The sequence below is a fragment of the Siphateles boraxobius genome, unplaced genomic scaffold (genome assembly GCF_051911475.1).
Source record: "Siphateles boraxobius isolate OS27281-9 unplaced genomic scaffold, OSU_SipBor_1 32, whole genome shotgun sequence".
In the NCBI taxonomy this organism is placed as follows: Eukaryota; Metazoa; Chordata; class Actinopteri; order Cypriniformes; family Leuciscidae; genus Siphateles; species Siphateles boraxobius.
In genome coordinates, this window is record NW_027508942.1 from 3282578 (window position 1) to 3301468 (window position 18891).

Genomic DNA, 18891 nt, shown 5'->3' on the forward strand with positions numbered 1-18891 from the left:
TTGTTTAGAATGCATTGTAAGAATTTCAGTGCAAAAATGTCCGTATACTATAGGCTACATTTAGGCTAGTAAACAAATAGGGGCAACCCTTAAAAAAACGAAAGTACGATAAGGGTGATATGTATTTTTTTATTAAACTAAAATAGATATATATATTTATAAATGTCATGAATATTAAACCAACGTCATTAATATTAGACAAGAGCATCGTTCACATCATAGCTATACATACTAGAAGTCAAATTCGACCACTCCAGACACGTCGGCGCGTCCGCCATATTGGAACGGGCAGAGTGTGTGTGTGTGTGTGTGTGTGTGTGTGTGTGTGTGTGTGTGTGGGGGGGGGGGGGGGGGGGGTGCTGAGGGCACGCAAGGTCTCTCGCTCTCTGCCGCGCGCGCTACACAGTTTGGAGCACATACAGTATGATCTGTCACCTTCAGTATGATCACCTTTCACATGTGAGAATGTGTTGGTTTGTGTTTTTTTTAGTGTATTAACTCAAAATTACATGTCTTTACTGAGGTACTTTTTTAATGACGTGTTAGCTCAGCTGACACCTTCGTCTTGTATTGAGTTGAGCAAAATTATCTGCTTAAGTCTATTGCAGATAAAGATATTCACACATGCGTCTAACTACGGTTGCAGATGCTCAGTCAACTTGCTCTCGAATGTTCACGGACCGGCTTTGACCGTTCCAATATGGCGGACGGCTTACGTCTAGCGGCCGCTTATGAGGCATCTATGTATATGTTTTATTGATCCATGTGACGTCTTTATCATCCCGCCTTCTTAGATGACGCATTTTCCGCCAAGATGGTTGTCGGTGCCTTTCCAATTGCAAAGCTGCTCTATCTAGGCGTACGACAATTGGGCAAACCAGTGGCTAACAGGATAAAAGCAGGCGCGCGGAGAAGTGAATTCTTTAAGAATTATGTTTGCCTTCCTCCGGCCCAAGGTAAGCAGACATTTGTCAGTTCGTGTTTGACGATATGATGTCAGTCCATGCTTACGGTGTCTGTAGGCGTAAACGTCGAAAGAACACACGCCAAATGACGTTTGTCTGAATTTGCTATTTAGCCAATCGCAGTGCCGTTGACAGATGGCTCTGGCCAATCGCGACTGCTGGGATGTTCTTATTGGGTGTTTTCAACAACTGATTTACCAAGCGACCAATAAGATACTAGAAAGAAGCTCCCTTTCGACAAATGAGGTTCGAGTTTGTTTAACGGGGGCGGGAGTCATCTGTCATTGAGGGTTACAGCGAAAGTGCCTTTTGATACTTCTTGATTTTAAAATCCTTGACATAGAGACAACTTATCATCTTTTCTTTTGTGTGCACTCAAATCATTTCGAGGAAAATATGTCTTATTGGTTGAAGACAACGATCCAGTCACTGCCCACTTTTGCTAGAAAACAATATATTTAGAAAGCGGTTGGATGCATTTTTCATGTGTGCATTGTTGATTCTGGGCAAATTCTTTATTCATAAATGCAAATGTATGAAGATGAAACCTTATTGTTCAGTATTTAAAATAGCCGTTTATTTGTATTTACTTTCCATCATTGTAATGTCTGAAAGCTAAAAAGGCCCAAAATGTATTATTCTTATTTACTATTCTTATTTATTTATTCAAGCTAATGCTTGCCTTGCTTAATGGCTTTTTATTTGCATTTATCAATGCATTAATAAATGTCTATTCTGTTCATTATTTTCAATAAAAAAAAAACTTCTTGATTTGTTTAATGTAATATAAGATTATATTAATATACATTAAAAATATATTTTCCTGATTATCATTTAATTTATACATAAAGTAATTAATAGTTGAAATAGTTTCAAGTAATTAAAGTTATATTATGTAAAGTTTTATTAAAGTTTTATAGTTGGGATTAGATCGATGTATATACCAATTTATATATATTATAATTTTAATGAAAAGTATTTTTATATTATAGCTTTTATATACTTGTCTCTCTTTAAATATTTTTTAAAAATATCTTTTAAAAATATCTTATAGTATTTATATTCTAGTTAATGTTTTAATATCATTTGTATACACAATGACATCACTGTTTTCTGCCGAGCTGCTTTGTAGATGAAATAAACTAATTTAATAATTTATAATCTTTACAAACTAACTGAATGAACACTGAACTGACTTCCGCTGAACAATGGCACTATTTTCTTTTACAGCTGCTTTACAGTCAAAATGATTCACATCATTAAATAATTTTCCTGTTATCACTGTAAAGCTGCTTTTTTTTATTTATTTAAGCGATCTGTATTGTATGAAGCGCTATATAAATAAAGGTGGCATGACTTGACTAGTCTGTTACATTGAAGGTAAAAACCAAAGTGCATCTTTCCATGAATTCTCTCATGTTTTCTCTGTAGCGTATCACTGGATCGAGATGAGAACGAAGATGAGAATTATGGGTTTCCGTGGCTCCACCATCAAACCGTTGAATGAAGAGGCAGCAGCAGAGCTGGGAGCGGAGCTGCTCGGGGAAGCCATCATTTTCCTCATCGGTGGAGGCTGTATGGTGCTCGAGTACAGCCGGCAGGCCACCAACTCCAGGCGCAAGGAAGAGGAGCTCGCACAAACCATTACCAGTCTGCAGACACAACTAGGAGAGCTTGCCCTCGCCACAGAGACACTGGATGCCCAACTCAGAGAGGTTAATAGACTCCTGCTGTCCCTCCCAGCGGCCCCAAGCACCAAGTAACAACTTGGATCACTAAAACATGCCCTTGCTAAGGAGAGTAAAGAGACCGGTTCATGGGGACATTTCAGTTGTGGTGCAACACTGTCATATTAACACATGGTTCAACCCTCCCATACACACGAGGCTCTACAAATGAGGAAGGAAAAGAGAGTGTTTGTGTCTGATAAGTGACTGACAGCCAGCATTACATAATAAAAGCTTCTTTTTCGTTATCGGTTTGTTGAATGATGCTGTTTTCAAATGAAAGTTGTTACTTATTTAATGACGTTTGGTCACTTATTATTTCATAACATTTCAGTGATTCTTTTCCATTTTTTTGATTTTATGTAATATGCTGTCGGAGTTGGGCATTCATCACTATTAATGATCTGAAAATGCACTTGGATTGTGAATACTTGAATGACAAATTCTATATAGTAAATATGGATGAGTTCCTCAATATGGGATGGCTCTGTGTGTGCTGCGAGAATATACCCATTACATCAAAAGACTGCTGTGTTTAATATGGCTTGTGTATACGGATGTATATTTATCATTGTAAAATAAAGTTAAATATTCTATGAGGGTTGGTTTTTTTTTGGATCTTGATTATATTATAACTGTAAAAACATTTTGTGGTTATCAATGACATTTTTTCAAGCATCACATCAGAAAATTTTAGCAGCATTTTCACTATATTAAAGGCACAACATGTTGTGTTTACTTGCGAAGTAAGTGAAGTACATACATTTGAAAAGTTTTTGCACTTTCAGTTGTTAAAATGTAAGAGTTCCCATATACAATGGCTTTAGAATAGAAAATATTACTTTTATTGTTACTGTAAAACTAAATTGTGTGCATATATATAAATATATATAGCTCAAACAACCATTTTAGCTGTGCTGCTGTTCTGGATTGCGGAAAAATAAGAAAGTTCAACACTCTTACTTCAGCAAAAAAAAAGAAAACAAAAATTACTCAAATATGATGTTTATATAAAGTCATTTTTGCTTATTAGTATGGTTGCATTGGATCATCGAAGGTCAGCAGCAAAGACAATGGTTAATAAAGTGAGATTAAATACATAAAGTATATTTGTGTTATTTAACATTTAATTATTGCAGGTTTGCATAATATTCTTAGTTTCCATTTCACTGTATTTATTCATTTTGAGGAATACTGAATCTGTTTCTGTGCAAGTGAAATGATGAAACATTTAGTCTAGATCTACAATAAGCATCTGCTCACTCCTGATTTCTGAGGACAGGAGAGCTGTCAGTCAATACATGGAAAACAAAGTAAACTTATTTGAAAAAGAAAAAAAATGATGTTTTGCTGTAAATGTAAAAGTAATGCATTACTTTACTAGTTACTTGAAAAGTAATCTCTTACGTAACTCGTGTTACTTGTAATGCCTTACCCCCCAACACTAAGTTAGTAAAGACACTTTAATTCTACCTACAAAAATAACTGTATTACGTATATGAGATATGCATTTCAATTTATATATTATTGGGTAGAATTAAATTTATTGGTAAACATGAATTGTGTTGGATGAAGTAAATAGTAAAGGAATGCACTCTGTCCGTCCATAAAACTGATCTCATGAGCACAAGGCCTGGATGTGTCCAGTAGGAGGCAGCACTCAAACACTGGACATCATTCAGTCACTCTTCTCTTCTGCTGACCTGCACTGAAGCACGCGCTGTTCTAGTCCTGTGTTTACACAACTCACACACTCCTTCAACTGAACAACAGCTTTTCCTCTGGTAAGTCCATGTATACTGGTTTTACTGACATTTTAGAGTTTGCATGAGTGAAATCAATGTCCATTTAGTTACATGAGCACGGTTAGCTACAATCCGCAGTTTGACAAATCAGACGAGCGCATGTGTCATTTCTCTTTATATCGCATCATAGATGTGAAAGCATTTGCTGGATTACAGTAGATTTGTGTGTTTGCACATGCATTTACTGCACAACTGAAGTGTGCACGTGATTTAGCCAGTTAGCTGTGCGAATGACCCACCCTGCTTGAAAAATGATAACGTTAGCTGGTTTCTAACGTTACTTGGACCAGCAAAATGCACTTGATCCTAAATTGGTGTAGTTGGTTTTTCAAGAAACAACTGGTGTCTTGCTAGTCTGAGCTGGGTTTTTTTTTCATTAGCTTGTTTTTTAGTGACCAGCAGCTCAAAACTAGCTAATATTCAATATTCCAAGTCACAGGGGGATATGCAATGCATAAGCATTATTGATGTTCTGGAGATAATCCTAGTTGTCTTCCATCAGCAGGATTGGGAGCGAGGGCTCCACGTTATGTCATGCATGATGAGTGTGGATGTGAAGAAACTGAAGGTGAATGAGCTGAAAGAGGAGCTGCAGAAGCGAGGGATGGAGACCCGAGGCCTGAAAGCGGATCTGGTGGAGCGTCTGCAGGAGGCTCTGGAGGATGAGAAGAAACACACCTGTGATGAGGAGACAGAAGCAGGTACTAGAGTTTGTGTGCTTGAAGATGCATGCTTTTGATGTAATGATGATGATTATGAATTTGTGATCTCATGTGTGACAGGTGTTGAGGCTGGGAATGATGATCCAGGGCAGATGGACGGTGAGAAACAGGGCTCTGAAAGTGATCCTAAAAGCCCTGAAGACGAAACTAAATCTGAGACTGTGGAGGGACAACAGGCAATCTGCAAGGAAGGTAAGACTGGGACTTTTTAATCCCTTAAATTTTGAATTATGTGTCCCACTGCTATGTGATTGGCTCGCTTGTTCATATACATGTAATCAAAACTTATGATATTTTCTATCTCTTGACCAATATAGATTTTTTTGATAGCCAGTGCTGATATCTTAGAGAGCAGGGTGCATGAAATATTAATCACATCACACCACTTAAGATAGCAAATAACTTGTGCTGCAATTAAATGTATATTAATTTTACGTAAATTAGAAATAGATAACTTGAAAATGAATCGATATGAAAAATACGATTTGAGCTTAATGTTTTCACAAATTGTTTTATTTTCACAAATAAAGAAACTGGTATAAACATGGACAAAAAGGAGTAAACATAGTAACAACAATGCATTCAGGAATATGATAATATGTGATGACATGTAATATGTAGAAATTTGTCAACCGTTTAATCATGTCTACCAGTAATATTGCCCATCCCTAGACACTGGTCGTTTTTTTCTTTTTCATAACAGTTTGAAACCACATGGACCGCACAAACCACATGGGATCAGCTTTTTGTTTAGAATCCGATTCGTGCCACTTTCATATGTGGTGCTAAATCAGATACAGGTCTGATGTCTTGCAATGCGATGCGACCTCAGTCTAAACAGTCATATCGTAATTCAAGTGACTTTTACGGTACTGTAGATCGACATTCGTCACTTTTTCGTCACTGTTTTTCAAGCGGGTGGTACTTTGGATACATCTTTTCCCCCTTTCGTTACTTCAGATGCTCCCTCAAGTGCACAACCACTGCTTTATGATGAATATTGATTGTTTCACAGAAGAAGAAGTGGCACCAGTGAAGGTGAAAAAGGAAGATGAGATCAAGCCGGAGCAGCAGCGATCCGACCCTGACGGTGAAAGGGAAGATCTGGAGAGCCGTCAGACTGTAGAATCCAAGTCTGAACAGGACGGACATGCACATCATGGCCACAAGAGGCGCCATGATGAGAGCCACGGTTGCAGCTATTATGAACACCGTGAAGACAGGAGGTGAACTTACCACAGAGCTTTTGTTATGGCCCTATATCAGCATTAGGATTTTGACTTGATGCAGACTAACAAGTGCTGGTACATTGACAGTGTGATTTTCTATGTGTGATCACAGGTCCCGTTCTCCTCTGCCTCCTGCTGAAGAGGACGAGGAAGACTTTGACGGCACACTAGTGGCCATTGACACTTGTACGTAAGGGCTTGTTTTATACAATCATGATTTATCATCTCTAAAATAGTCATGATAATGTAATTCTCTCTGCTAACCTTAACAGATAACTGTGACTTGCACTTCAAAGTCTCTCGGGATCGCTACAGTGGATATCCGTTGACCATCGAGGGGTTCGCTTACCTGTGGTCTGGAGCACGAGCCACGTATGGTGTAAACAAGGGACGCGTGTGCTATGAGATGAAGGTAGTGTATATCACTCAAAAGTTTGGGGTCGGTAATTTTTTTTTATGTTAATGAAAGTCGTCTCTAATGCTCAACTAGGCTGCATCTATTTGATCAAAATAAAGTAAAACAGTAATATTGTGAAATATTATAACTCTTTAAAATAACTGTTTTCTATTTTTATATATTTGAAAATGTAATTTTTTTCCCCTGTATTCATTTATTCCAGTCTTAAGTGTCACGTAATCCTTCAGAAATCATTCTAATATGTAGATTTGCTGCTCAAGAATTTTTTTTTTATATTATCAATGTTTAAAACAGTTGTGTGTTGCTCAATATTTTTGTGGAAACAGTGATACACTTTTTTGAGGATTATTTGATGAATAGAAAGTTCAGAAAAACAGCATTTATTTGAAGTATTTTGTAACATTATAAATGTCTTTACTGTCCTTTTAATCTGTTCATATTAATTTCTTTCAAATCATACCGACCACAAACTTTTCAATGTAGTGTAGTTTTGTTGTTTCTCTATGGTTAACTTAAATAAACGGGTAATCTGGCAAAATGGGCTTTCAATTAAACTTGGCTGCCTATAGAGTAGTAAGGCAAAAAAAGGCTGTTGTCATCCTTTTCCCAAATAGGTTGGAAAACTTCAACACCCATAATGCACTGGGCATGTTGTCGTCAAAGGCCACTCACAGTCTGCTATGGATGCCCCCCAAAATGACTATTATTTAATACATTTATTCTCTTTAGTTGTCAATTAGAATAAGGTGGGGGGTTTTGTCTTCCTTTTTCCCAGATCCTAGAGAATGTATCGGTAAAGCATCTTCCCAGCAGTGAGCCTGACCCGCACGTCGTGAGAGTCGGCTGGTCTCTAGATTCCTGCAGCACACAACTTGGTGAGGAAGCACACGTTCACTCGGACACTGAGGGTTTGTTGGACTGTATGATCTTTATGGATACTTATGTTAGGAAATGACTGTTTCAGGGGAGGAGCCGTTCTCTTATGGGTATGGCGGAACAGGGAAAAAGTCTTCCAGTTGCAAATTTGAAGATTACGGAGAGAAGTTTGGTGAAAGTGATGTCATTGGATGTTATATTGTGAGTGCTTCTTAATTTCTTGTTGTATACTGCTAATCGGGCAGCTGACTCGTAAAGGTGCTGTCACGTTTACCATTGCTATGCAAAATGTAGAGGAAAATCCAGTAATTTAAATGTGAATTGGTCCAATGAAGATTAATGCACAGGAAATTTGAATCGGAATTGAGTGTGGCATTAGCATGTTGCTAAGCTAATGAAATGAGACTGTATTCTGAGCATATAAACACATCAGTATTATGTAAATTGCGCTCATTTTAATTATTTTGAACAGCATTTGGATGGGACTCTATGATGCCTTAAAGGGGAACTCGGCAACTCTAGCTATTTCTTCGCTGATTTTCACTTTTGTTGTCACGTTTTCTCAGAGAGCTCCCCCTACAGCTGTGAGGCGTATATTTCACAAAAATGTCGTAAAAAAACCCACTTGCGGCGCCTCCTCCCCCTTTCTACCGCTGCTCATGTGCATCTGTTATTATCTGAGCCGGACAACTTTATCGTGTGGAGCTATGTCTACCGAGGTGGGTAATACATCATACACATTGAGGGCGGCGTGTGTGTTTATGTCGAATTGCCGTAAAGCAGTTTGTGTTTCTCGCTCGTTCTCGCTTCTCACGAGACTTCCTATTTCCAACTTACCGGGACGTTAATCCTCATGTTGCAAGGTTGGTTTTCCACCTAGGAACGCTGGGGGGAGCGGGGAAAGTCACCATTCTCACCAGAACAGGTTATTAAACCATTAAATGATTTCTAAACGGTTTTATTAAGTTGAAATAGTTGCCGAATGCCCCTTTAAAGGAATAGTTCACTTAAAAATGAATATTCTGTCATCATTTACTCATCCTCAAGTTGTTTCAAACCTCTATGAATTTCTTTCTTCTGCTGAACACAAACGCTGAACAAAAATTTTAAATAATGTTGGTAAACAAACAATTGATGGACCCCATTGACTTCCAACTTGAGGGTGAGTAAATGATGACCGAATTTAAATTTTTAAGTGAACTATTCCTTTAAAATGTTGTTTAGGTAGGCAGCTCACTAGGTTGTGGAACTGAGGGAGTAATGAAAGAAAAGCAAAGTAACGAACATAAAACTACTTGAATGGAGTAGATGACTTGATGAATAAACTTGTAGTCTCATACGTTTTTCTTTTACAGGACTTTGATAGCCATGAGCAGGTTAAAATGGCTTTCTCAAAGAACGGGAAGTGGCTTGATGTGGCATTTCATATATCTAAAGAAGAGCTGGCTGGTCGTGCGCTGTATCCTCATATCCTGGTGAAGAACTGCGCTGTCCAGTTTAACTTTGGCCAACAGGAGGAACCTTTTTTTTCTTTGCCAGATGGATACACATTCATTGGGGCCGTCGACATGGAGAACAGGATCAGAGGCACTGTTGGTCCTACCAACAAATCTGATTGTGAGGTAATTTCTCCTAATTCACTCCATACAGTGTTGAGGAACACCGTTTGACCAATAAAGAGAAACTAATATGTTTAATGAAAATCTGAAGTTTAGTCAGCAGATGACAGAGTTCACCGAAGTCTAAGGCTGTAGAAAATAAGAGTGTCCAGCCTCAAACTAATTTTGGATACAGAAACACCACACCAGTACTTGTAGGACGATCAGTTGACGTCATTTATGCAGGTTCAGATAGAATAATTCTAGTAACGTCCAAACATGATGTTCTGTTACACAAATGTGCTTATTTATATGTGCAGTGAGCGATTTCTGAGAAACACTATTGATATTCGAAATGAACCCAAACAAACACACCCCTCCCTTCATTGCTCCGCCCACAAAATGCACAAACTCGCAATGCAAGAGTGGAGGACTCTTTATCATACCTGCAGCCAAGTGAAATATTGCTGAGGGAAAAATAAAGCAAAGAACGACAAAGATAAACAAAAAATGAACATACTGTACAGTACATGCAAGCAAGAGTTTGTTAGTGGCCAGCAGCTCCAGGCAAACAATGACACTCAAAACTGATGCACTTTGGTGCATTATTGACCTTCATGACCCTAGGCTCAGTTGTTTGTACACATTAGCTAGGCTAAATAAATAAACGATGTTACTATATTCCTGACATGGGTCAGACACTCTGTCACTTCTCAGACACAGACATAGGCCATGATGGTAATACCTGAATAAATACAATAGATTTAAGAAACTACGATTCCTTTTTGTTATATAATATAAGAGGAGGGGGTTGTAAGTCTGACCCTTCAACAGGTCTTGTGACCATTAGATTTTATGTTTTACTTTATCTTTGTAGGGAAGCTTTTGTATCATTGTATAACATCTTTAAGACAAACATTGTCTGATTTGACATTTTTGACAATGAAATCTTACTGTACATAGATAAACTACTGTTCAAAAGTTTGGGGTCAGTAAGATTTTTTTAAATTTATTTAAAGAAATTAGTAATACTTTTATTCAGCAAAGGTGCATTAAATTGATCAGAGGAGACAGTAAAGACATTTAGTGTTACACAAGATATTAAATTAATGCTGCTCTTTGGAACTTTCTATTCAGCAAAGTATCCTGAAAAACATAATAAAGTATCATGGTTTCCACAGCAATATTAAGCAGCACAACTGTTTTCAACATTGATATTCGGAAATGTTTATTGAGCAGCAAATAAGCATTTTTATACTGATTTCTGAAGGATCATGTGACACTGAAGACTGGAGTAATAATGCTGAAAATTCAGCTTAGATCAAATGAGTAAATTGCATATTAAAATATATTCAAATAGAAAACATTTTTTTAAATTGTGATATTTCACAATATTGTGTTTTTTTTACTGTATTTTTGATCAAATAAATGCAGCCTCCGAGTATAATAGACTTCTTTCAAAAACTAAAATATCTTACTGTCCCTAAACTTGAACAGTGGTGAATACGTTCTCAAATAAAGATGTATAATCGAGAGGATATGGCTGTTGTCTGTAGGTCCTGATGATGGTCGGACTTCCTGCTAGCGGTAAAACCACATGGGCCTCTAAGCATGCAGAAATGAACCCAGAGAAGAAGTTCAACATCCTGGGCACAAACGCCATCATGGAGAAAATGAAGGTAGGATCAGCAGGTTTAAATGTGTTTTATGGTTCAAATTTGAGAAATGATTTCAACGTTTTTGACTGGAACAGACTTTTTTTTTTTTTTTACTTTGTTTGCGAATGTATGCATATATTTTTCATACTTTTGAATAGTAGTGTATATTGCTTTAAAAAAAAAAAAGCTTGGTTCATTTTATGGTGTTAGGTGATGGGATTGCGTCGCCAGCGTAACTATGCTGGCCGCTGGGATATCCTGATTCAACAAGCCACTCAGTGTCTGAACCGACTGATCCAGATCGCCGCCCGCAAAAAACGGAACTACATCCTGGATCAGGTACAGCAAACACCTTCCCATGATTCCCAGCGAAAGCATAACTGTGAATGAGCTCTCATGTTCTTCTAATTTATTTATTTATCTTTCTAGATTAATATCTTTCATCTTTTATCTTATCTTTGATATGATAGAGTAGATGCTGCAGGCTTTGATTGAATGTTGTATTGAAAGGACAAACTGAAGTGTCAGAAACATCATGAACATCAAAACTTGTTCTTTTTAGCATTTTAATTATCTTGCCTTTCCAATTACGTTGAATTGCTCTGTGAGTCTCTCTGATAATGTACTAGTAGCCCATGACTGTATTAAGATGTTGAGAGACAAGTATTCTCAGCCTGGCGAGTGAGAAAAACACATTTTGTTGCAATGGTAATATCCTTGGTGTTAAAGAGACGTCCGTTATCCTGTGGGTTGTTGTTGTCGTGTTTGTTTCAGTAAAAAGGTAAGTGGTAAATCTAATTTCTTGGCTTTTCAGGACAGGTTTAGTATGTCAGAGCGGCTCTCTCGCACTGTATGACTTGACAGAAAACTAGTTGTCCAGTTCTGTTCACACAGTGCAGGTTTTCAGAGAATGTGGTTGTGAGTCCTATACACAATAATAAACAGCTTCTTCTTTTTTCTTGTCCCTATTGTTAGACAAATGTATATGGATCAGCCCAGAGACGAAAAATGCGTCCTTTTGAAGGCTTTACACGCAAGGCTGTTGTAATTTGTCCCTCGGACGAAGATTTAAAAGAGCGAACGTTAAAGCAAACTGAGGAAGGGAAGGATGTGCCCGATCATGCCGTTTTAGAAATGAAAGGTAGGAACTGTGGAAAATGACAACATCAAAAAAGATTATAGAATACTTGATTAAACTTCTGCCTTTTGTAATTAAAATTTAAAGACACGTATCGTAGAAGAGCACCACTTCATCATAGAAAACAGCTTTATCTCTCGGACCCCTATTATCAGACACTGTTAAAGGCACACTATGCAGGAATTCTGTTTTTGTCAAACAGCGACCCCTAGAGTCGCTGTGGAATACTTGCACTGTCGTAAATGCCCCCCCACCCCCCACACTGGTACCTGTTCGGTAGGAAATAGAAGCATCGGGCATGCAACAGGCACAGATAGACTCGGAAGATATTGACCAGGTAATGTTTCACGATTTCATACAAATATTAGGCTACTGCATAGTCTACTGAACTACTGATGATGGTACAAGGATAATAATAACTATATGTCAAGTGTTAGACTTCTTTATAATAATAAAGTAGCCTACCGTGTTTGCTGGCTTATAAAATTTTTACATGATTGCTGCTAAATCACAAGTAAATAGCCTATAGTCTAGGACTACTGTATAATTTAATTTGTGTTTTTTGATTGTAATGTAAACATTACAAAATGCCAGATGACATCAATAAACTTAAATGTACGTCGCATTATTTCATAACATTCGCAGTTGTGATGTCATTAGACATGATTATTGCAATTTATCATAATAGTTTGACAAATTGTGCTCGTTTACACTTTTTACAACCTTAACTTTATTTGTGTCCTGATAACTTGGTGAGATATTGACAACGGTTCTCATGATAATCTCATGATAAATTATTGGACTGGTCTAATTATCAACAATGGATGAATGAACAGCATCGTAAAAAATGACATACTACAAGCAAGCGCAACAACATACAATATAGAATGCAAACAAGTTTACAAATAAGATATTTACTTACTAGTCCATCAACAAGATTGCCAGGTCAGCATTGCTGTTGCATCCAGTGCTGCTTTTTAGCTCGCGCCAACGAGTAAATGCCCGACCGAGTGGACTCTTGTCCGGTTCCTCACGTGGTCAGATTCTCTTTTCCTTTTCAAACTTTCTTCCGATCGCTTTTTCGTTCCATCGTCTGAAATGCGCTCAAGTGTCTGCGTGCTTCATATGTTGTTGTTGTGTGTGACGTAGTTGCCGTAAAGCAAGTCGTGATTCTCGCGAGATTTGTCGGGGGCGCTCCTCTCAAACTTACATAGCCGTTTTTTCCAGCGACGACCCCCCCAAGCTTTACTACCAGGATGATTCGCCTTACTATGAGTTTATTTACCACCGAAATTACTTTGAAGCTGTTATATTAAGGAGCAATTGTTACATAGTGTGCCTTTAAAACCTGGTATTAAGATGCATTTTGGTTGATCGGATCACAAGTAGACGATGCTAAATTCAGGTGTACACGGGGTCTGAAACTTGTCCACTATCGACCACTTCCCGAGGTAGTCAAAAACGCATTCGATTGGATTAATTTCGTGTTGTAAACGCTCATGTGTTCGCACAGCCACAAAATACGCCTACTCTCCGCCTACTGACCTAATGCATAAACATTATGGGAAGAGCTCTGGCCAGACGGGATTTAAACGCTGTCGGCTGGAGACCCAAGTTTGGTTTGAAGAAGGAAAATGTACCTAGCACAATGTTCTCTCACCATTCCTGATTTCTAACACACACTCACAGCGTTCGGCTGGTCTTGCGTCTGTCAGAGCAGAAACTAAAGCTGATGTTCTCCGTGTGTTTCCCTGTCGTCTCCAGTCGTGTTCATATGTAAATTGCATGAGCTTATTTCATCCTTTAGATCGAAAGATCTGAAATAAAAATCCATTTACTCACCCATAGACACTCGCCTCGACGAAATCAGGACCGAAGTGATTGAAAGTGGACAAAAGAGACGGATTAAAACACCAGGTGTAAACAGGAATGTGTCTCCCTCGTCCACTTGTGATCCAATCGACCAAAATGCATCTTAATATTAGGTGTTAAAAACAGGGCCTCGGTTTGATTGGGTCATAATTTCTTAATGAAACATGAGAAGCTGCAAACCAAGAATTGTGTATTACAGTGCAATAACATTTAAAAATGCCAATAAAATAATTATTCATGCTAATATTGTGCCATTCTCAGTAAATACACATTAGTTCCAGAGAGGTTTTTTGATGTTGCACTTGGTTTGCAGTTGTGTTGTTTATCTCCTTCACATGTTTTTTTTAAATTCATGTTTTTCTTGTCATTTAAACATTGTCCCATCATCCTCAGAGCAATATTCTCTCTGTGAGTTCAGACTTTAATAAAGATTTAGTTTGATCTGTCCCACCTTCTTTCCTCTTTCCATGGCTTTAAAGCCAACTTTGCACTACCAGAGGTTGGAGACTTCCTGGATGAAGTGACCTATGTTGAGCTTCAGAAAGTGGAGGCAGAGGAGCTGGTGAAACGGTACAATGAGGAGGGTCGTAAGGCCGGGCCTCCTCCTGAGAAACGGATGGACAGCTGGGGATCCCGGAGACGTGAAAGCAGCCACCAGCAGTACGACAACCACGGAGGATCCAGAGGAGACCATCGGAACAGAGGAGCACCTGCAGGAGGCTATAGGGGAGGTGACGTGACCTTATGGGTGTTAGGGGTGGGAATTGGCAAAAATTTGACGATTCGATAGTATTGTGATATTTGGGCCATGATTCAATATTATTACGATTCTTAACATATTGCGATACAGCAAGCATTGCGATTCGATTCTGCGATATATTGCGATTCATGTCCCCCATAATATTCAAGGCATCTCGAAAAATGAGGAAAATAAGACTGCTCAACTCACTGTAAATGTCACATTTAATTCTGTAAACATTATCTTCTACACATTAACTGAAGTGCAAAAACTTGAAAACTTGTTCTTGAACATTCAGGACACAGGACCTTATTACAGGACGTAATTATTCTCTGAATAGGAGACCTCTCACATGAATGGTGAGCTCCCAGCACATGACTTAAAATTATTTCAATACAATATAGTAACATAAAGCAGACATAATAGAGTAACATTTAGAGTAATACGCAAATGTAAATGATCAGAGAAAACCCGAAAGTAAAACAGATAATTTTAAAATTAAATATTGCAATACTTTGCGCTACTGTATCGATATAATTGCGTGAACAGAATCGATTTTTTTCCCCCACCACTAATCACTTATTAAAAAAATTAGTAGGCTAATATGTGTATTTGTCATCTTGCTCTGTGGTTTGTCAGGTTATAACCGCGATGGTTACAGTCAGAACCGCTGGGGAGGAAGTCACAGAGACGGGCGTGATGGATACAGCAGCAGACATCAGTCTGAAGGAACCTACACTAATAACCGCTATAGCTCCTATAGCAAAGAGGGAAATACCCAAGTGAGTGATGTTCACAGCCATGTATCTTTGACAAATATTTATGCTTAAAGGCCCCGATATGCTTCAAGCGAAATCGAAAACTGATCGTCATTATGAACAAACTCTGGCCAAAGCAAAGTTGGTTTGGCATTTTTTCGGGAGTTCACCTTTTGTACTACCAATCGTCTGTGTCGATTACCTAATAGGCAGGTATGGCTTTGAGGCTCCGCCTTTTTTAATGTGGAAAACTTCTCCGGTTCATTCTGTCATGGTCAGATGTCAGAGTAAAAACGTGAATGCACTGGAGAGCATTGTAATTGTTATCGAAAGAGACACTCTTTTTTTTTTTTTCATGTTTAAATCTGTAAAGTTGCATGCTTTAAATCAATCTATAAATTGGCCACATAAACACTGCAGCTAAATTCAGTTGTCAATTCACATTTTAGTGCTTAATCCTCTTCTGTACACTGTTTTGACACTGAGATACAGACACTGTTTTGTCCAACCCATTTCCAAAACCAATTTTTTTCAAAACTCACCTAAGGCTGACAAACTTCAAATGGTTAAAATTGATTTTAAACACTGTTCCTGAACATTATAAACCCTGTATAACATTCACATTCAATAACATTCATATATATATATTCCAAATATATGAAATTATAACATTTGTCTGTGCATTCCACATTTTATGGAGAACAGCTTCCAGAAACTAAGAGAGTACAATGCCGGCTACGCACAAAGCTTCTCTTACTTCTGTCTGTCAGATCTGTTGTTTGTGGATCATAGCTTGTAAGTGTATTAATATTTCTAGCTGCATTTTCTATTAACAGTTTCAATTGTAGGTTTTATGTTGTTGCTATAATGTAAACAAAGTGCAGAGCTTTGCCTCCGTTAGCCTGCTAGCAACATTAGTGTTGATATAGTGTTTACTGTAGCTTTTGTAAGACTGTTCATCGGCCCTTAAGAAAATTAATCTTGGTTTTTTGATCGGTTAATGTTTGTATTACCATCATAGTTTTACGACACATATCATGATTAAATGGTGTATATCTTCATATCTAAAATGTATCAGATAATTACAAAACAAACAAACATACTACTCATACATACAACGTCCTGTGAAATCCATGCTTGCAAAGTCTGTGCATGAAATGCGTTCTGGACAAACCTCTTCTTTGTTAATATTCTTAAGTCTGAATTAGGCTGGAATTGGTTCGAAATCAACATCATCATTGTTAACATTTACATCAGAGTAGAGCTCACGGTTATGAAGGGGCAGGACATTGCCCAAACACCCAATCACAACATACTGGGCCAGCTGTTCCCTAAAGGTACCGCTGGTCACTTTTTTCTTTTTACCCCTGAGCAAAGAATGGAAATGAACTTTGCTGGGAGTATATTAGGGCCTTTATGAGATGTTTGTGTGTATGTATTAATTAATTTATTTATTGTTTTTGTTTTATTTTGCTTTCTATTCCCCCCAACATTATTAAGAGTTATCATCAGGGTTATAATCAAGGCTACAACCAGGGCAACTATAGCCAAGGAAACTACAACCAAGGCTACAACTATGGCAACTACAGCCAATATCCAGGTTATGGACAAGGTTACCATGACAGTCAAGGATCTGGACAATCATATAACCAGCAAAACTACAATCAACAGTATCAACAGGTGAGTTACAAGGGATATTCTGTGATTTAAAAACAACTTTAGCTATGTGAAAGCATTTGTGGGAGCTGAACTCCCTCAAATAACCGTTTTAAAAGCTTTCAATCTGCTACTCTTTCAAAATAGGAATATCTCTCAGCTATCGATCAAAGGGGTTCATATTTTGGAGTAGTTGGCGATGTCGTAGGGGTAAAGAAGCACTACGCTCCTATAGACTGAACACCTAATACACATGCGTGATGTCACCGTTCTCACAAATGCATGTTTTTGTAGTTTACAAACACAATAACGCTATAATTTTCAAAAACATGCACTTTGAAACCCGTTTCAGGCCCCCAAACACTATTGTCATGTAAATGAACGGCTAAAACGCATAATAGGTCTGGCTTTTTCAGTTAAAAATGGTGTTTAAACAGCCCCTTGGATTGAAAGTGCATTACTGTAAATGCATTTTCTATTCTTTATTATAATAAACTGATTGAGTGTTTCAAATTATTGTCTGTATGCCACATATGCTGTTAATATAGTTGTTTTTTTAAACATTCCTTGAATATTTTATAATCATTTTAGGTTCTTATTACATTCAAACACTTTTTTCATCATTATATCAGATGATTGAAATTTAAAACCATAGGTGCATTCACTCCATGTCGTAATTACGAGATTTCAACTAAGAATGTTCACGTCCTCGTAGAGCTCGTAATTACAACTTGTAAACTTGGAATTTTCTCAAAGCTTCTACTTGTACCACCTGACCGCTGCAGATTAATTTAGTGTTGTGATGGAAAGGCATAAGAGGACTTGAAAGGCTTTGAGTACGACGTCATCTGGAAAATAATTTCCTAAAGATTGTTGAAAAGTTGTCATTTTATTGAAGCATGATGTTTTTCTCCAGTATGCGCAGCAGTGGCAGCAGTATTATCAGAATCAGAGCCAGTGGAACCAGTACTACAGTCAATATGGGAACTACTCTGGACAGCAGGGCTCACAGTGAACAGGAACAACGCTCTGAGATCATCACCTCTGTAATCACACACGTATACACACCATGCTACGCTTCTCTTATTAAAACACGTCCGTCCACATCATTTAATTTTCTCTTTTATACCATTTACACATTTATTTCCAAGACTGTTATAAGTCAAAGATTGTTTGACTAAATGACTCCGTATAAAATTTACTGATATGATCATACAAGATACAATCAAACCCATGAGGTTGAAATAAAGGACTGCGATATGACTCATTTCTAGTATATGTGAAAGATATTATTATTGGAAGGTGCTTCATGTTGTAGTACCACAACCAGCCTGCAGGTGTAGACTGTGAAATGCTTCAACACTGAACAAAGTTTTGATTTGCCTAAATTCCATTTAATTTGGAATGTATCTGCTTTTCATATAACTATTATAAGTCTTAATTTAACACGAGACGTGAGTGTAAAACATTTTTTTTGTTTAAATTGTAGTTCAACGTTTTAGATACTCATTGGCATCGCAGATGGGAAGATGAAGAGTTTTGTGTTAATAACTTCTCTTCTTGATAATAGAAATTTCAAGCCAATTTTAAGTGTTCATAACTATCCTGGCTGATAAACTACTGCATTTATTTCTGAACTGTTTAGTGTTCTTCGTGGATGTTATTTTGTTCTGTCCTGTCCAATCCATTTTTGCTTTGAGAATTAAATTGTAAAACACTACCTTGGCTCT

At 37.7% G+C, this 18891-nt stretch overlaps 2 protein-coding genes across 3 annotated transcripts; both read left to right on the forward strand.

The window, feature by feature from the left end:
- The first annotated feature begins 794 nt into the window (after window positions 1-794).
- On the forward strand, window positions 795-3291 carry opa3 (outer mitochondrial membrane lipid metabolism regulator OPA3). The gene is made up of 2 exons (XM_077194584.1): window positions 795-956; window positions 2397-3291. The coding sequence occupies exons 1-2, from the start codon at window positions 815-817 to the stop codon at window positions 2726-2728; spliced, it is 474 nt and encodes a 157-aa protein (XP_077050699.1). The 5' UTR covers window positions 795-814; the 3' UTR covers window positions 2729-3291.
- Window positions 3292-4337: 1046 nt separating this feature from the next.
- Window positions 4338-18881, forward strand: hnrnpul1 (heterogeneous nuclear ribonucleoprotein U-like 1). Of its 2 annotated transcripts, none has more exons than XM_077194573.1 (16): window positions 4338-4476; window positions 5003-5198; window positions 5280-5411; window positions 6235-6445; window positions 6561-6634; window positions 6721-6860; window positions 7642-7741; window positions 7831-7943; window positions 9098-9364; window positions 10897-11019; window positions 11209-11337; window positions 11974-12139; window positions 14488-14739; window positions 15387-15529; window positions 17006-17185; window positions 18078-18881. In XM_077194573.1, exons 2-16 carry the CDS (start codon window positions 5027-5029, stop codon window positions 18174-18176), a joined length of 2301 nt encoding a protein of 766 aa, XP_077050688.1. In that variant the 5' UTR covers window positions 4338-4476; window positions 5003-5026; the 3' UTR covers window positions 18177-18881. The 2 variants fall into 2 exon arrangements, with proteins under 2 accessions (XP_077050688.1, XP_077050687.1); XM_077194572.1 differs by having other exon boundaries at window positions 4342-4476; window positions 5000-5198.
- Window positions 18882-18891: the final 10 nt, after the last annotated feature.

Coding starts and splice junctions, on each gene's coding strand:
- opa3 (XM_077194584.1), top strand. CDS start 815: ATGGTTGTCGGTGCCTTTCCAATTGCAAAGCTGCTCTATCTAGGCGTA. Junction 957..2,396: donor TTGCCTTCCTCCGGCCCAAG/GTAAGCAGACAT, acceptor TTTTCTCTGTAG/CGTATCACTGGATCGAGATG.
- hnrnpul1 (XM_077194573.1), top strand. CDS start 5,027: ATGTCATGCATGATGAGTGTGGATGTGAAGAAACTGAAGGTGAATGAG. Junction 11,338..11,973: donor GGAACTACATCCTGGATCAG/GTACAGCAAACA, acceptor CCCTATTGTTAG/ACAAATGTATATGGATCAGC. Junction 14,740..15,386: donor TGCAGGAGGCTATAGGGGAG/GTGACGTGACCT, acceptor GTGGTTTGTCAG/GTTATAACCGCGATGGTTAC.